At 42.6% G+C, this 18375-nt stretch overlaps 1 protein-coding gene across 2 annotated transcripts in view; it reads right to left on the bottom strand.

The window, feature by feature from the left end:
• Nucleotides 1–452: 452 nt before the first annotated feature.
• MORN2 (MORN repeat containing 2) overlaps nucleotides 453–18375 on the bottom strand; it is a 56118-nt gene continuing 38195 nt past the window's right edge. For both annotated transcript variants that reach the window (XM_056567460.1, XM_056567461.1), the window contains exon 5: nucleotides 453–601. In XM_056567460.1, the coding sequence (XP_056423435.1) occupies nucleotides 499–601 (103 nt within the window). In that variant the 3' untranslated portion in view covers nucleotides 453–498. The remainder of the gene's footprint in view (nucleotides 602–18375) is intronic.

The raw sequence follows: 18375 nt of genomic DNA, 5'->3' as shown, positions 1-18375 counted from the left end.
ACGTCGCGGCCACGCCACGCTCGTGATGTCACGGCCACGCCTCCTCAATGCAAGTCTATGTGAGGGGTTTGCCATAGACTTGCATTGAGGGGGCGTGGCCGTAACGTCACGAGCGGGGTGTGGCCGTGAAGTCACGAGCCTACAGCGCTGCACCCGATGCTCTAAATAAATGCCAGGTGCGGCAGGGAGATCGCGGGGATCCCCAGCGGCCAGACCTCAGCGATCAGACATCTTATCCTCTATTGTTTGGATAGGGGATAAGATGTCTAGGGGCGGAGTACCCCTTTAATTTTATCACAAATTCTTTACTTGTTACACATTTGTCTTGCTGTATTTATAGGAACAGATATTTCAAGATGTAACTCGAGAGCAGATGCTTGTGACTGTGAGTCTGGCTTCATCTCTTTAAATGAGACTTTTAATGTTGAAATGATCAGAAGACCGCTCCAAAGCACAGTAGGTGTGAGGACACTTCATTTACTGTAAATATGGTATCATTTACATTTTCAATCTCAACTTCAGTCCAGGTGCAGCTTTATAATGAAAGGATCCTTTCCACTGCAGCCCATCGGCATCCAAATATTCACCTTCTCCTATCATCCTGTGAAGGTAGAAGAGTCTGGGTGAGGCTTGATTCTCTCTGACACGTACTTCATGCATGAAATGCTCTAATTTACTGCCCTAGATGTCTATTTCTACTGCAGATGATTGTTCTCTTAAACAGGATTACAAGTGACAGGTACTGAGCACTCACATTGCTATTACAATGCCATTTAATTAGCAGGATAATTAGGTTTTCTTTTAAAATAATATATATTTTTTTAATACTATTTGGTCTACAAATACAACTTAAAATATATTTGGAAAAAGCTCTTTTTTAACCTTTTAGCCCAAGACATATATTTGCTTTGTGTGATTTTTCTATAAGACAACTATGTCGCCAAAAACTAAACATGTTATTATGGCTAGAGATTTTACCATCAAAGAAGAACTCCAGCCAAAATTAACTTATCCCCTATCCCCAGGATAGAGGATAAGTAGCTGATCGCGGGGGTTCTGACCGCTGGGACCACTGTGATCTCCGGTAGAGATGAGCGAACTTACAGTAAATTCGATTCGGCAGTTGATGACTTATCCTGCGTAAATTAGTTCAGCCTTCAGGTGCTCCGGTGGGCTGGAAAAGGTGGATACATTCCTAGGAAAGAGTCTCCTAGGACTGTATCCACCTTTTCCATCCCACCGGAGCACCTGAAAGCTGAACTAATTTATGCAGGAAAAGTCATCACCTGCCGAGCCGAGAAGTTTGTGACGAATCGAATTTACTGTAAATTCGCTCATCTCTAATCTCTGGAACAAGACCCCCAACTCTCACAGTAAGGAGCACATGTCATCTAACGGTAGACAGCACATGCTCCATTCATTTCTATGGGAGTGCCGATGATGCTTGAGTCCTGTGCCTGGGTCTCTTTGGTGCTCCCATAGAAATGAATGGAGCACATGCCATCTACTGCACACGCTTCTCACCGAGAGCCAGGTCACGTTCCTGAGATCACCTGGGATTCCCAGCAGATAGACCCCCCCCCCCCCCCCACGATCAGTGGATAAGGGAGACGTTAATTGTGGCTGGAGCTCTTCTTTAAGCTAAGTTCATACCACCTTTCAGCTGTGTCCAAGGGAGCTCTGTCTGCTTAGATTGTTAAAGGTGCAGGACTTGAGCGGTGAAAAAAATACTGTAGGTCTGTTTTTTCTCTCCGCTCAACCTCTCCAAAACAACAAACACCAGACAGGAAATCAGATGGACCCCATTCAAGTCAATGGGATCTGTTGGGACCCTTCTGTGTCAGTTGTGCAAGGGATCTCTTTGGCTCTATTTTGTGGCACAGAAGGACCCTATGACAGAGTTCCCTTGGACTGAGCTAAATGGTGGTGTTAAAGTGAGCATTACTACTCTCCTTGTCAATGAGTTAGCCCTCTACACAATGTGACACTGTAGAATCAATGCTAACAGTGCCAAATTGTGAAGGGACACACTTGACTGAGAAACAAAAAATGGTGATGCCAAGTTCATTATAAACACATACATTTCCAGGAGGAATGACAGAAGAGCAGAACTATACTATGAAAAATGCTCCAGAATGGTAACTATAGTTCGTTCTCCTAAAGTAAAGCAGTGATGTTAAATATGACACAACAAATTAAGGAAGAAAGACAGAACGAGGTTCCTTTTCCTTGGAATTTTTTTTTATAGTTTAAAGATTTGTGAACACAAAAAAATAATAAATAGGGTTTGACAATAAACAATTTGATTACAACATCATGTAATATGCATAACATAAGTTGCCATGATCAGCCCTTGCTATTCTCTACTCCAGGCTACTTTGTTTAATATGTGCATAGCAGGAGTGTATGTTTATAGGCTTACTTTTTTCTCAAAAATTTATATAAATTTGTAAAATGAGGTTATCTATGAGTATCACAGATAAGTGGTTGCTTAATAAAACAATCTTTAATATGCAATTTAATTAGAGTAATCAGATGATGCCTCAGGCCACAAATAGAATAGGGCAGAAGCATCCACATTAATTATCTATTTCACTTAGGCACAGTCTAGTATAGGATCCTCATTAAAAGGAGTAGTCTCGTGGACTAAAACTTATCTCCTATCTGCAGGACAGGGTTTACGTTTTAGATCGCGGGGTGGGTTGGTTCTTTATGTACCCCCTGCTCTTCCCTGGAGCAGCGCGTCACAAAGCCCGCTTGAAGCAGGGGCCGCCATCCCTCCCTCATATTTCTCTATGGGAGGGCCGAAGATAGCCAAAGATAAGGTTTTCCCATAGAGATATATGGAGGAGGCATTTCCTTTAAAGTCAAAGCCCTGGCTATGGAATACTAGACAAGGGTTTGAAGTAAAAAACCACAATCACAGTGCTATATAAATTGTTGCTGCTATATGTATGTCAATATTACTGTTTGTGCCATTATTGGAATTTGGGAGTCACGACAATGGCTGCTGCCACTTAAAAGACTAAAGGTGCCTTTACATCTTAGTCTATAATCGGCCAAACCCATTGCCTGTCTAAGGTGTATGGCTGCCTCTTGACCTTCCATCGAAAGATGATGTTAGTGGGAGAAGGATCAGATTTGTTGAATTTTTATTGCTCAACCCTATTGTTCTGGGAGGGCTAAGTCATAGCCAGATAAGTAATGATGTTAAAAGAGCAATAAACAACAAAAAAACAACAACAAAAATAGCCTTCAAAAAATTAAAATCTGATGGTTCAGCTATAACATTTAAACAGTACAAGGAGCTTAATAAAATCTGTAAAAATGTAATAAAAACAGCAAAAATTCAAAATGAGAGACAGGTGGCCAAAGAAAGCAAAAATAATCCTAAATATTTTTTTAGATATATAAATACAAAAAAACCAAGGACAGAGCATGTAGGACCCCTTAATAATGATAATGGGGAGGTTGTCACGGGTGATCAAGAGAAGGCGGAGCTACTGAATGGGTTCTTTAGTTCTGTATACACTATGGAAAAAGGAGCTGACATTGGCCAGGTCAGTGCTGGTAACACATCATGTAATGTACTGAACTGGCTTAATGTAGAGATGGTACAAGGTAAGTTAAGTAAAGTAAATGTAAGCAAATCTCCAGGGCCGGATGGACTACACCCAAGAGTTCTTAGAGAGGTAAGTTCAGTAATATCTGTACCCTTGTTCATGATATTTAGAGATTCTCTGGTGTCTGGTATTGTGCCAAGGGACTGGCGCAAGGCTAATGTGGTACCGATCTTCAAGAAGGGCTCTAGGTCTTCGCCAGGCAATTATAGACCGGTAAGTCTAACGTGCATTGTGGGTAAATTGTTTGAAGGACTTATAAGGGATTACATACAGGAATACATAGGGGATACTAATATTATAAGTGATAGCCAGCATGGGTTTACTAAGGACAGAAGTTGTCAAACCAATCTAATTTGCTTTTATGAAGAGGTGAGTAGAAGCCTTGACAGAGGAATGGCTGTAGATATAGTGTTTCTGGATTTTGCCAAAGCGTTTGATACTGTCCCTCACAGACGTCTGACAGGTAAGTTAAGGTCTTTGGGCTTGGAAACTTTAGTTTGTAACTGGATTGAACACTGGCTCATGGATCGTACCCAGAGAGTGGTGGTCAATGATTCGTACTCTGATTGGTCCCCGGTAATTAGTGGTGTACCCCAAGGTTCAGTACTGGGCCCGCTGTTAATTTATTTATCAATGATATAGAGGATGGTATTAACAGCTCTGTTTCTATCTTTGCAGATGACACCAAGCTTTGTAGCACGGTACAGTCTATAGAGGATGTGCATAAGTTACAAGATGACTTGGATAGACTAAGTGTCTGGGCATCCACTTGGCAAATGAGGTTCAATGTGGATAAATGTAAAGTTATGCATCTGGGTACTAATAACCTGCATGCGTCGTATGTCTTAGGGGGGATTAAACTGGCAGAGTCACTGGTAGAGAAGGATCTGGGTGTACTTGTAGATCACAGACTACAGAATAGCATGCAATGTCAGGCTGCTGCTTCCAAAGCCGACAGGATATTGTCATGTATAAAAAGAGGTATGGACTCAAGGGACAGGGACATAATACTCCCCCTTTATAAAGCATTGGTACGGCCTCACCTGGAATATTCTGTTCAGTTTTGGTCGCCTGTTCATAAAAGGGACACTGCGGAGTTGGAAAGGGTGCAGAGACGCGCGACTAAACTAATATGGGGCATGGAACATCTTAGCTATGAGGAGCGATTAAAGGAGTTACAATTGTTTAGTCTTGAGAAGAGACGTTTAAGGGGGGATATGACAAAACGTAAATAAGTATATAAATGGCCCATACAAAAAATATGGAGAAAAACTGTTCCAGGTTAAACCCCCCCAAAGGACGAGGGGGCACCACCTCCGTCTGGAGAAGAAAAGGTTTAGTCTAAAGGGGCGACACGCCTTGTTTACCGTGAAGACTGTGAATTTATGGAACGGTCTACCTCAGGAACTGGTCACAGCAGGAACAATTAACAGCTTTAAAACAGGGTTAGATACATTCCTGGAACAAAATAACATTAATGCTTATGCAGAATTATAAAACTACATCCCTTTCCCTTATCCCCTTACACCCTTCACTTCAATTCCCTGGTTGGACTTGATGGACGTATGTCTTTTTTCAACCATACTAACTATATGTAACTATGTAACTAAGTGGAGTACCTCTTTTATTATCTTCCAGACAGGATCATTTGGGCGACTCATTAACCCCTTCCCGCAAATGGACGTGTATACACGTCCATTTTTCCTGTGACTTAACGCAAATGGACGTGTATACATGTCCAATACATTTTCTATCACCATGTCCGTTGGCATGGTGATAGAAACGTCATCTCAGCTGTTCTGGACAGCTGACCGATGACACTAAGCAGCTGGGGACCAATCAGACTGGTCCCGTGCTGCTGATCGTTGTCATTAGTCAGTCAGTAAGTGACTGACTAATGACAAGTACTTGCGGGGTTCCGGGTTGATTGGGTCTCTGGTGACCCTATCGGCCGGAAAATAGGGATGATCGGAGCTGTCAGAGACAGGCCCGATCATCCTAAGGGATAGGATCGAGGTGGCAACTACCACCTCGCTCCTAAACCCCTGCCATTGGTCGTTAGGACTAGCAACCAATGGCTGGAGGGGGGCGGGAGGTTAAAGGTGAAATCCCCGCTCTGCCCGCCTCTGGATGTCGGGGAAGAGCGGGGGGGGGAAGATGGCGGAGGGTCCCGGGACCGGCGATCGCGGCGGGACACGCAGCGGTATCGTGACAGGCGCGGGACCGGCGGAGGCAGTGGCGGACGCAGCAGTAAAGATCAGCGGTAAGCGATCCTCACTGCTGCGTTCCAGGAATTGCCAAACTACAACTGTGCAGTGGTGTCCAAACTGTAGCCCTTCCAGATGTTACAAAGCTACAACTCCCAGCATGCCCAGACAGTTCAGGCATGCTGGGAGTTGTAGTTCTGTAACCTCTGGCCCTTCAGATGTTGCAGAACTACAACTCCCAGCATGCCTGGACAGTCTGGGCATGCTTGGAGTTGAAGTTTTGCAACATCTGGAAGGGCTACAGTTTGAACACCACTGCACAATGGTCTCCAAACTGTGGGCCTCCCGATGTTGCAAAACTAACTCCCAACATGTCTTTTGGCGCTCTGGGCATGCTGGCAGTTGTAGTTTTGCAACAGCTGGAGGCACACTGGTTGCGAAACACTGAGTTAAGTAACAAACTCTGTGTTTTGCAACCAGTGTGCCTACAGCTGTTGCATAACTTCAACCCCCAGCATGCACGGATAGCCAAAGGGCATGCTGGTAGTGGTAGTTTTGCAACAGCTGGAGGTTGGCCCACAATGTGAATGTACAGGGCACATTCACACGGGCGGGGTCTACAGCGAGCTTCTTGCTACAAGTTTGAGATGCAGCAAGTTTTCCGCCGCAGCTCAAACTCCCGGCCGTGTGAGTGTACCCTAAAAACACTACACTATACTACATTACACAAAATAAAAAGTAAAACGCTACATATACACATACCCCTACACAGCCCCCCTACACCCCCCCCCCCCAATGAAAAAAAAAATTCTTGCATGACACCGTTTCCAAAATGGAGCCTTCAGCTGTTGCAAGACAACACCCAGTATTGCCGGACAGCGATTGACTTTCCAGGCATGCTGGAAGTTTTGCAACAGCTGGAGGCACCCTGTTTGTGAAACACTGCCATAGGGTATTTTTGGTATCGGAGGCAAGTGTAAATCTTGCATCCGGGTCCGTCCTTATGCAAAACCCTTATTTAGTCCTCAAATGCACATGGCGCTCTCTCACTTCGGAGCCCTGTCGTATTTCAAGGCAACAGTTTAGGGCCACAGAGTATTTTCGTACTCAGGAGACATTGCCTAACAAATTTTGGGGGGCTTTTTCTCCTTTTACCCCTTATGAAAAGGCGTAGTTGGGGTCTATTCCAGCATGTCTTTGTAAAAATTTTTACATTTTTTACACTACATGCTGATGTTGCCCCATACTTTTCATTTTCACAAGAGGTAAAAGAAAAAAAGACCCCCAAAATTTGGAACACAATTTCTCCTGAGTACGGAAATACCCCATATGTGGGCGTAAAATGCAGCGCGGGCGCACAGCAAGGCTCAGGAGTGAAAGCGCCATGTACATTTGAGGTGATTTGCACAGGGGTGGCTGATCGTTACAGCGGCTCTGATATAAACAAAAAAAAAAAAAACACCCACATGTGACCCCATTTTGGAGACTACACCCCTCACGGAATGTAACAAGGGGTATAGTGAGCCTTAACACCCCACAGGTGTTTGACGAATTTTCGTTAAAGTTGGATGTGAAAATGAAAATTTTGCATTTTTTCACTAAAATGCTGGTGTCATCCCAAATTCTTCATTTTTACAAGGGGTAATACATTTTTACAGGTGTCTGACAGATATTTGGAACAGTGGTCCGTGAAAATGAAAAATTAAATTTTTCATTTGCACAGCCCACTGTTCCAAAGATCTGTCAAAGGCCAGTGGGGTGTAAATGCTCACTGCACCCCTTATTACATTCCTTGAGGGGTTTAGTTTCCAAAATAGGGTCACATGTGGGGGGGTCCAGTGTTCTGGCACCATGGGGGGCTTTGTAAAGCACATGACCCCCGACCTTCATTCCAAACAAATTCTCTCTCCAAAATCCCAATGGCGCTCCTTCTCTTTTGTACATTGTAGTTCGCCCACAGACCACTTTACATCCACATACTGGGTATTTCCATACTCGGAAGAAAGAGGGTTACAAATTTTGAGGGGCATTTTCTCCTATTACCCCTTGTAAAAATGGTAAGTTTGGGGAAAAAAAACTGCATTTCATTGGAAAAAAATAATAATTTTCATTTACACATCCGACTTTAACGAAAAGTCGGCAAACACCTGTGGGGTGTTAAGGCTCACTGTACCCCTTGTTACATTCCTTTAGGGGTGCAGTTTCCAAAATAGTATGCCATGTGAGGTTTTTTTTTGCTGTTCTGGCACCATAGGGGCTTCCTAAATGTGACATGCCCCCCAAAAACCATTTCAGAAAAATTCACTCTCCAAAATCCCATTGTCGCTCCTTCTCTTCTGAGCCCTCTAGTGCACCCGCCGAACACTTTACATCCACATATGAGGTATCTCTTTACTCGAGAGAAATTGGGTTACAAATTTTGGGGGGATTTCTCTCCTTTTCTCCTTAAAGTCACTTAAAGAAGATTTTTAGCTTGTACAAAAGATCCAATCAGCCTATAAACAAGAATTTTTTTGGCTTGTCAGTTGACCGCTGGTCCTAAAATAAGGCCTAGCTGACATATGACAGTGGCCCACACATGCATTTAGTAACTGCATTCAGTAATTGCATTTCTAAGCAAATGAACTGCTTGCGATCAGAGATGCAGACTCACTACACACATCTCAATAGCAAGCTTAGTATATACTGTATGTACACACATACACTTGTACATGCACATACCTGCTAACATTTCAAGTGACATATAACATTCTTGCATAGAGGTCCTCTGTGGTTAATGTTTACACCTGTCTAAGCAAATGTGATATCATAACTGTGTTTGTGTCAGTTGTCAGTCTGTGACATCACAAGCAAGCTGCTCTATCATCACAACTGTGCTTCTGTCAAGTAAGCTGCTGTGACATTATAAGGGGCTTTTAGTCAGATAACTGCTTTGAGATTACAAGTGACATCACAAATGGATTTCAGTGAGCTGCCATGAAATGTGTATTTTTGTCAGGTGAGCTGCTGTGACATCACAAGTGTGATACTGTCAGATAAGCTGCTGTGACATCACAAGTGTGTTACTTTCAGATAAGCTGATGTGACATCACAAGTGTGTTACTGTCAGATGAGCTGATGTGACATAACAAATGTGTTACTGTCAGATGAGCTGATGTGACATAACAAATGTGTTACTGTCAGATGAGCTGATGTGACATAACAAATGTGTTACTGTCAGATGAGCTGATGTGACATCACAAATGTGTTACTGTCAGATGAGCTGATGTGACATCACAAATGTGTTACTGTCAGATGAGCTGATGTGACATCACAAATGTGTTACTGTCAGATAAGCTGATGTGACATCACAAATGTGTTACTGTCAGATGAGCTGATGTGACATCACAAATGTGTTACTGTCAGATGAGCTGATGTGACATTACAAATGTGTTACTGTCAGATGAGCTGATGTGACATCACAAGTGTGTTACTGTCAGATAAGCTGCTGTGACATCACAAGTGTGTTACTGTCAGATAAGCTGCTGTGACATCACAAGTGTGTTACTGTCAGATAAGCTGATGTGACATCACAAGTGTGTTACTGTCAGATAAGCTGCTGTGACATCACAAGTGTGCTACTTTCAGATGAGCTGATGTGACATCACAAGTGTGTTACTGTCAGATGAGCTGATGTGACATCACAAGTGTGTTACTGTCAGATGAGCTGATGTGACGTCACAAGTGTGTTACTGTCAGATAAGCTGATGTGACATCACAAGTGTGTTACTTTCAGATGAGCTGATGTGACATCACAAGTGTGTTATTGTCAGATAAGCTGATGTGACATCACAAATGTGTTACTGTCAGATGAGCTGATGTGACATCACAAGTGTGTTACTGTCAGATAAGCTGCTGTGACATCACAAGTGTGTTACTGTCAGATAAGCTGCTGTGCCATCACAAGTGTGTTACTGTCAGATGAGCTGATGTGACATCAAAAGTGTGTTACTGTCAGATAAGCTGATGTGACATCACAAATGTGTTACTGTCAGATGAGCTGATGTGACATCACAAGTGTGTTACTGTCAGATAAGCTGATGTGACATCACAAGTGTGTTATTGTCAGATGAGCTGATGTGACATCACAAGTGTGTTACTGTCAGATAAGCTGCTGTGACATCACAAGTGTGCTACTTTCAGATGAGCTGATGTGACATCACAAGTGTGTTACTGTCAGATAAGCTGCTGTGACATCACAAGTGTGCTACTTTCAGATGAGCTGATGTGACATCACAAGTGTGCTACTTTCAGATAAGCTGATGTGACATCACAAGTGTGTTACTGTCAGATGAGCTGATGTGACATCACAAGTGTGTTATTGTCAGATAAGCTGATGTGACATCACAAGTGTGTTATTGTCAGATGAGCTGATGTGACATCACAAGTGTGTTACTGTCAGATAAGCTGCTGCGACATCACAAGTGTGCTACTTTCAGATGAGCTGATGTGACATCACAAGTGTGTTACTGTCAGATGAGCTGATGTGACGTCACAAGTGTGTTACTGTCAGATAAGCTGATGTGACATCACAAGTGTGTTACTTTCAGATGAGCTGATGTGACATCACAAGTGTGTTATTGTCAGATAAGCTGATGTGAAATCACAAATGTGTTACTGTCAGATGAGCTGATGTGACATCACAAGTGTGTTACTGTCAGATAAGCTGCTGTGACATCACAAGTGTGTTACTGTCAGATAAGCTGCTGTGACATCACAAGTGTGCTACTTTCAGATGAGCTGATGTGACATCACAAGTGTGTTACTGTCAGATGAGCTGATGTGACATCACAAGTGTGTTACTGTCAGATAAGCTGATGTGACATCACAAATGTGTTACTGTCAGATGAGCTGATGTGACATCACAAGTGTGTTACTGTCAGATAAGCTGATGTGACATCACAAGTGTGTTATTGTCAGATGAGCTGATGTGACATCACAAGTGTGTTACTGTCAGATAAGCTGCTGTGATATCACAAGTGTGTTATTGTCAGATAAGCTGATGTGACATCACAAATGTGTTACTGTCAGATAAGCTGATGTGACATCACAAGTGTGTTACTGTCAGATAAGCTGCTGTGCCATCACAAGTGTGTTACTGTCAGATGAGCTGATGTGACATCAAAAGTGTGTTACTGTCAGATAAGCTGATGTGACATCACAAATGTGTTACTGTCAGATGAGCTGATGTGACATCACAAGTGTGTTACTGTCAGATAAGCTGATGTGACATCACAAGTGTGTTATTGTCAGATGAGCTGATGTGACATCACAAGTGTGTTACTGTCAGATAAGCTGCTGTGACATCACAAGTGTGCTACTTTCAGATGAGCTGATGTGACATCACAAGTGTGTTACTGTCAGATAAGCTGCTGTGACATCACAAGTGTGCTACTTTCAGATGAGCTGATGTGACATCACAAGTGTGCTACTTTCAGATAAGCTGATGTGACATCACAAATGTGTTACTGTCAGATGAGCTGATGTGACATCACAAGTGTGTTATTGTCAGATAAGCTGATGTGACATCACAAGTGTGTTATTGTCAGATGAGCTGATGTGACATCACAAGTGTGTTACTGTCAGATAAGCTGCTGCGACATCACAAGTGTGTTACTGTCAGATAAGCTGCTGTGACATCACAAGTGTGCTACTTTCAGATGAGCTGATGTGACATCACAAGTGTGTTACTGTCAGATGAGCTGATGTGACGTCACAAGTGTGTTACTGTCAGATAAGCTGATGTGACATCACAAGTGTGTTACTTTCAGATGAGCTGATGTGACATCACAAGTGTGTTATTGTCAGATAAGCTGATGTGAAATCACAAATGTGTTACTGTCAGATGAGCTGATGTGACATCACAAGTGTGTTACTGTCAGATGAGCTGATGTGACGTCACAAGTGTGTTACTGTCAGATAAGCTGATGTGACATCACAAGTGTGTTACTTTCAGATGAGCTGATGTGACATCACAAGTGTGTTATTGTCAGATAAGCTGATGTGACATCACAAATGTGTTACTGTCAGATGAGCTGATGTGACATCACAAGTGTGTTACTGTCAGATAAGCTGCTGTGACATCACAAGTGTGTTACTGTCAGATAAGCTGCTGTGCCATCACAAGTGTGTTACTGTCAGATGAGCTGATGTGACATCAAAAGTGTGTTACTGTCAGATAAGCTGATGTGACATCACAAATGTGTTACTGTCAGATGAGCTGATGTGACATCACAAGTGTGTTACTGTCAGATAAGCTGATGTGACATCACAAGTGTGTTATTGTCAGATGAGCTGATGTGACATCACAAGTGTGTTACTGTCAGATAAGCTGCTGTGACATCACAAGTGTGCTACTTTCAGATGAGCTGATGTGACATCACAAGTGTGTTACTGTCAGATAAGCTGCTGTGACATCACAAGTGTGCTACTTTCAGATGAGCTGATGTGACATCACAAGTGTGCTACTTTCAGATAAGCTGATGTGACATCACAAGTGTGTTACTGTCAGATGAGCTGATGTGACATCACAAGTGTGTTATTGTCAGATAAGCTGATGTGACATCACAAGTGTGTTATTGTCAGATGAGCTGATGTGACATCACAAGTGTGTTACTGTCAGATAAGCTGCTGCGACATCACAAGTGTGCTACTTTCAGATGAGCTGATGTGACATCACAAGTGTGTTACTGTCAGATGAGCTGATGTGACGTCACAAGTGTGTTACTGTCAGATAAGCTGATGTGACATCACAAGTGTGTTACTTTCAGATGAGCTGATGTGACATCACAAGTGTGTTATTGTCAGATAAGCTGATGTGAAATCACAAATGTGTTACTGTCAGATGAGCTGATGTGACATCACAAGTGTGTTACTGTCAGATAAGCTGCTGTGACATCACAAGTGTGTTACTGTCAGATAAGCTGCTGTGACATCACAAGTGTGCTACTTTCAGATGAGCTGATGTGACATCACAAGTGTGTTACTGTCAGATGAGCTGATGTGACATCACAAGTGTGTTACTGTCAGATAAGCTGATGTGACATCACAAATGTGTTACTGTCAGATGAGCTGATGTGACATCACAAGTGTGTTACTGTCAGATAAGCTGATGTGACATCACAAGTGTGTTATTGTCAGATGAGCTGATGTGACATCACAAGTGTGTTACTGTCAGATAAGCTGCTGTGATATCACAAGTGTGTTATTGTCAGATAAGCTGATGTGACATCACAAATGTGTTACTGTCAGATAAGCTGATGTGACATCACAAGTGTGTTACTGTCAGATAAGCTGCTGTGCCATCACAAGTGTGTTACTGTCAGATGAGCTGATGTGACATCAAAAGTGTGTTACTGTCAGATAAGCTGATGTGACATCACAAATGTGTTACTGTCAGATGAGCTGATGTGACATCACAAGTGTGTTACTGTCAGATAAGCTGATGTGACATCACAAGTGTGTTATTGTCAGATGAGCTGATGTGACATCACAAGTGTGTTACTGTCAGATAAGCTGCTGTGACATCACAAGTGTGCTACTTTCAGATGAGCTGATGTGACATCACAAGTGTGTTACTGTCAGATAAGCTGCTGTGACATCACAAGTGTGCTACTTTCAGATGAGCTGATGTGACATCACAAGTGTGCTACTTTCAGATAAGCTGATGTGACATCACAAATGTGTTACTGTCAGATGAGCTGATGTGACATCACAAGTGTGTTATTGTCAGATAAGCTGATGTGACATCACAAGTGTGTTATTGTCAGATGAGCTGATGTGACATCACAAGTGTGTTACTGTCAGATAAGCTGCTGCGACATCACAAGTGTGTTACTGTCAGATAAGCTGCTGTGACATCACAAGTGTGCTACTTTCAGATGAGCTGATGTGACATCACAAGTGTGTTACTGTCAGATGAGCTGATGTGACGTCACAAGTGTGTTACTGTCAGATAAGCTGATGTGACATCACAAGTGTGTTACTTTCAGATGAGCTGATGTGACATCACAAGTGTGTTATTGTCAGATAAGCTGATGTGAAATCACAAATGTGTTACTGTCAGATGAGCTGATGTGACATCACAAGTGTGTTACTGTCAGATAAGCTGCTGTGACATCACAAGTGTGTTACTGTCAGATAAGCTGCTGTGACATCACAAGTGTGCTACTTTCAGATGAGCTGATGTGACATCACAAGTGTGTTACTGTCAGATGAGCTGATGTGACATCACAAGTGTGTTACTGTCAGATAAGCTGATGTGACATCACAAATGTGTTACTGTCAGATGAGCTGATGTGACATCACAAGTGTGTTACTGTCAGATAAGCTGATGTGACATCACAAGTGTGTTATTGTCAGATGAGCTGATGTGACATCACAAGTGTGTTACTGTCAGATAAGCTGCTGTGACATCACAAGTGTGTTACTGTCAGATAAGCTGCTGTGACATCACAAGTGTGTTACTGTCAGATGAGCTGATGTGACATCACAAGTGTGTTACTGTCAGATAAGCTGATGTGACATCACAAATGTGTTACTGTCAGATGAGCTGATGTGACATCACAAGTGTGTTACTGTCAGATAAGCTGATGTGACATCACAAGTGTGTTATTGTCAGATGAGCTGATGTGACATCACAAGTGTGTTACTGTCAGATAAGCTGCTGTGACATCACAAGTGTGCTACTTTCAGATGAGCTGATGTGACATCACAAGTGTGTTACTGTCAGATAAGCTGCTGTGACATCACAAGTGTGCTACTTTCAGATGAGCTGATGTGACATCACAAGTGTGCTACTTTCAGATAAGCTGATGTGACATCACAAGTGTGTTACTGTCAGATGAGCTGATGTGACATCACAAGTGTGTTATTGTCAGATAAGCTCATGTGACATCACAAGTGTGTTATTGTCAGATGAGCTGATGTGACATCACAAGTGTGTTACTGTCAGATAAGCTTCTGTGACATCACAAGTGTGTTACTGTCAGATAAGCTGCTGCGACATCACAAGTGTGTTACTGTCAGATAAGCTGCTGTGACATCACAAGTGTGTTACTGTCAGATAAGCTGCTGCGACATCACAAGTGTGTTACTGTCAGATAAGCTGCTGTGACATCACAAGTGTGCTACTTTCAGATGAGCTGATGTGACATCACAAGTGTGTTACTGTCAGATGAGCTGATGTGACGTCACAAGTGTGTTACTGTCAGATAAGCTGATGTGACATCACAAGTGTGTTACTTTCAGATGAGCTGATGTGACATCACAAGTGTGCTACTTTCAGATGAGCTGATGTGACATCACAAGTGTGTTACTGTCAGATAAGCTGCTGTGACATCACAAGTGTGCTACTTTCAGATGAGCTGATGTGACATCACAAGTGTGTTACTGTCAGAAGAGCTGATGTGACATCACAAGTGTGTTATTGTCAGATAAGCTGATGTGACATCACAAATGTGTTACTGTCAGATGAGCTGATGTGACATCACAAGTGTGTTACTGTCAGATAAGCTGCTGTGACATCACAAGTGCTGTGACATCACAAGTGTGCTACTTTCAGATGAGCTGATGTGACATCACAAGTGTGTTACTGTCAGATGAGCTGATGTGACATCACAAGTGTGTTACTGTCAGATAAGCTGATGTGACATCACAAATGTGTTACTGTCAGATGAGCTGATGTGACATCACAAGTGTGTTACTGTCAGATAAGCTGATGTGACATCACAAGTGTGTTATTGTCAGATGAGCTGATGTGACATCACAAGTGTGTTACTGTCAGATAAGCTGCTGTGACATCACAAGTGTGCTACTTTCAGATGAGCTGATGTGACATTACAAGTGTGTTACTGTCAGATAAGCTGCTGTGACATCACAAGTGTGCTACTTTCAGATGAGCTGATGTGACATCACAAGTGTGCTACTTTCAGATAAGCTGATGTGACATCACAAGTGTGTTACTGTCAGATGAGCTGATGTGACATCACAAGTGTGTTATTGTCAGATAAGCTGATGTGACATCACAAGTGTGTTATTGTCAGATGAGCTGATGTGACATCACAAGTGTGTTACTGTCAGATAAGCTTCTGTGACATCACAAGTGTGTTACTGTCAGATAAGCTGCTGCGACATCACAAGTGTGTTACTGTCAGATAAGCTGCTGTGACATCACAAGTGTGTTACTGTCAGATAAGCTGCTGCGACATCACAAGTGTGTTACTGTCAGATAAGCTGCTGTGACATCACAAGTGTGCTACTTTCAGATGAGCTGATGTGACATCACAAGTGTGTTACTGTCACATGAGCTGATGTGACATCACAAGTGTGTTACTGTCAGATAAGCTGATGTGACATCACAAATGTGTTACTGTCAGATGAGCTGATGTGACGTCACAAGTGTGTTACTGTCAGATAAGCTGATGTGACATCACAAGTGTGTTACTTTCAGATGAGCTGATGTGACATCACAAGTGTGTTATTGTCAGATAAGCTGATGTGACATCACAAATGTGTTACTGTCAGATGAGCTGATGTGACATCACAAGTGTGTTACTGTCAGATAAGCTGCTGTGACATCACAAGTGTGTTACTGTCAGATAAGCAGCTGTGACATCACAAGTGTGCTACTTTCAGATGAGCTGATGTGACATCACAAGTGTGTTACTGTCAGATGAGCTGATGTGACGTCACAAGTGTGTTACTGTCAGATAAGCTGATGTGACATTACAAGTGTGTTACTTTCAGATGAGCTGATGTAACATCACAAGTGTGTTATTGTCAGATAAGCTGCTGTGACATCACAAGTGTGTTATTGTCAGATGAGCTGATGTGACATCACAAGTGTGTTACTGTCAGATAAGCTTCTGTGACATCACAAGTGTGTTACTGTCAGATAAGCTGCTGCGACATCACAAGTGTGTTACTGTCAGATAAACTGCTGCGACATCACAAGTGTGTTACTGTCAGATAAGCTGCTGCGACATCACAAGTGTGCTACTTTCAGATGAGCTGATGTGACATCACAAGTGTGTTACTGTCAGATAAGCTGCTGTGACATCACAAGTGTGCTACTTTCAGATGAGCTGATGTGACATCACAAGTGTGCTACTTTCAGATAAGCTGATGTGACATCACAAGTGTGTTACTGTCAGATGAGCTGATGTGACATCACAAGTGTGTTACTGTCAGATAAGCTGATGTGACATCACAAGTGTGTTACTGTCAGATAAGCTGATGTGACTTCACAAGTGTGTTATTGTCAGATGAGCTGATGTGACATCACAAGTGTGTTACTGTCAGATAAGCTGCTGCGACATCACAAGTGTGTTACTGTCAGATGAGCTGCTGTGACATCACAAGTGTGTTACTGTCAGATAAGCTGCTGCGACATCACAAGTGTGTTACTGTCAGATAAGCTGCTGTGACATCACAAGTGTGCTACTTTCAGATGAGCTGATGTGACATCACAAGTGTGTTACTGTCAGATGAGCTGATGTGACATCACAAGTGTGTTACTGTCAGATAAGCTGATGTGACATCACAAGTGTGTTACTGTCAGATAAGCTGCTGTGACATCACAAGTGTGTTATTGTCAGATGAGCTGATGTGACATCACAAATGTGTTACTGTCAGATAAGCTGCTGTGACATCACAAGTGTGCTACTTTCAGATGAGCTGATGTGACATCACAAGTGTGTTACTGTCAGATAAGCTGCTGTGACATCACAAGTGTGCTACTTTCCGATAAGCTGATGTGACATCACAAGTGTGTTACTGTCAGATGAGCTGATGTGACATCACAAGTGTGTTATTGTCAGATAAGCTGATGTGACATCACAAGTGTGTTACTGTCAGATAAGCTGCTGTGACATCACAAGTGTGTTACTGTCAGATAAGCTGCTGCGACATCACAAGTGTGTTACTGTCAGATAAGCTGCTGTGACATCACAAGTTTGTTACTGTCAGATGAGCTGATGTGACATCACAAGTGTGTTACTGTCAGATAAGCTGATGTGACATCACAAATGTGTTACTGTCAGATGAGCTGATGTGACGTCACAAGTGTGTTACTGTCAGATGAGCTGATGTGACATCACAAGTGTGTTACTTTCAGATGAGCTGATGTGACATCACAAGTGTGTTACTTTCAGATGAGCTGATGTGACATCACAAGTGTGTTATTGTCAGATAAGCTGATGTGACATCACAAATGTGTTACTGTCAGATGAGCTGATGTGACATCACAAGTGTGTTACTGTCAGATAAGCTGCTGTGACATCACAAGTGTGCTACTTTCCGATAAGCTGATGTGACATCACAAGTGTGTTACTGTCAGATGAGCTGATGTGACATCACAAGTGTGTTATTGTCAGATAAGCTGATGTGACATCACAAGTGTGTTACTGTCAGATAAGCTGCTGTGACATCACAAGTGTGTTACTGTCAGATAAGCTGCTGCGACATCACAAGTGTGTTACTGTCAGATAAGCTGCTGTGACATCACA

This window comes from Hyla sarda, chromosome 3 (genome assembly GCF_029499605.1).
Source record: "Hyla sarda isolate aHylSar1 chromosome 3, aHylSar1.hap1, whole genome shotgun sequence".
Classification (NCBI taxonomy): Eukaryota; Metazoa; Chordata; class Amphibia; order Anura; family Hylidae; genus Hyla; species Hyla sarda.
The sequence above is the reverse complement of the archived record's forward strand: the minus strand, read 5'-3'. Positions and strand labels throughout refer to the sequence as shown.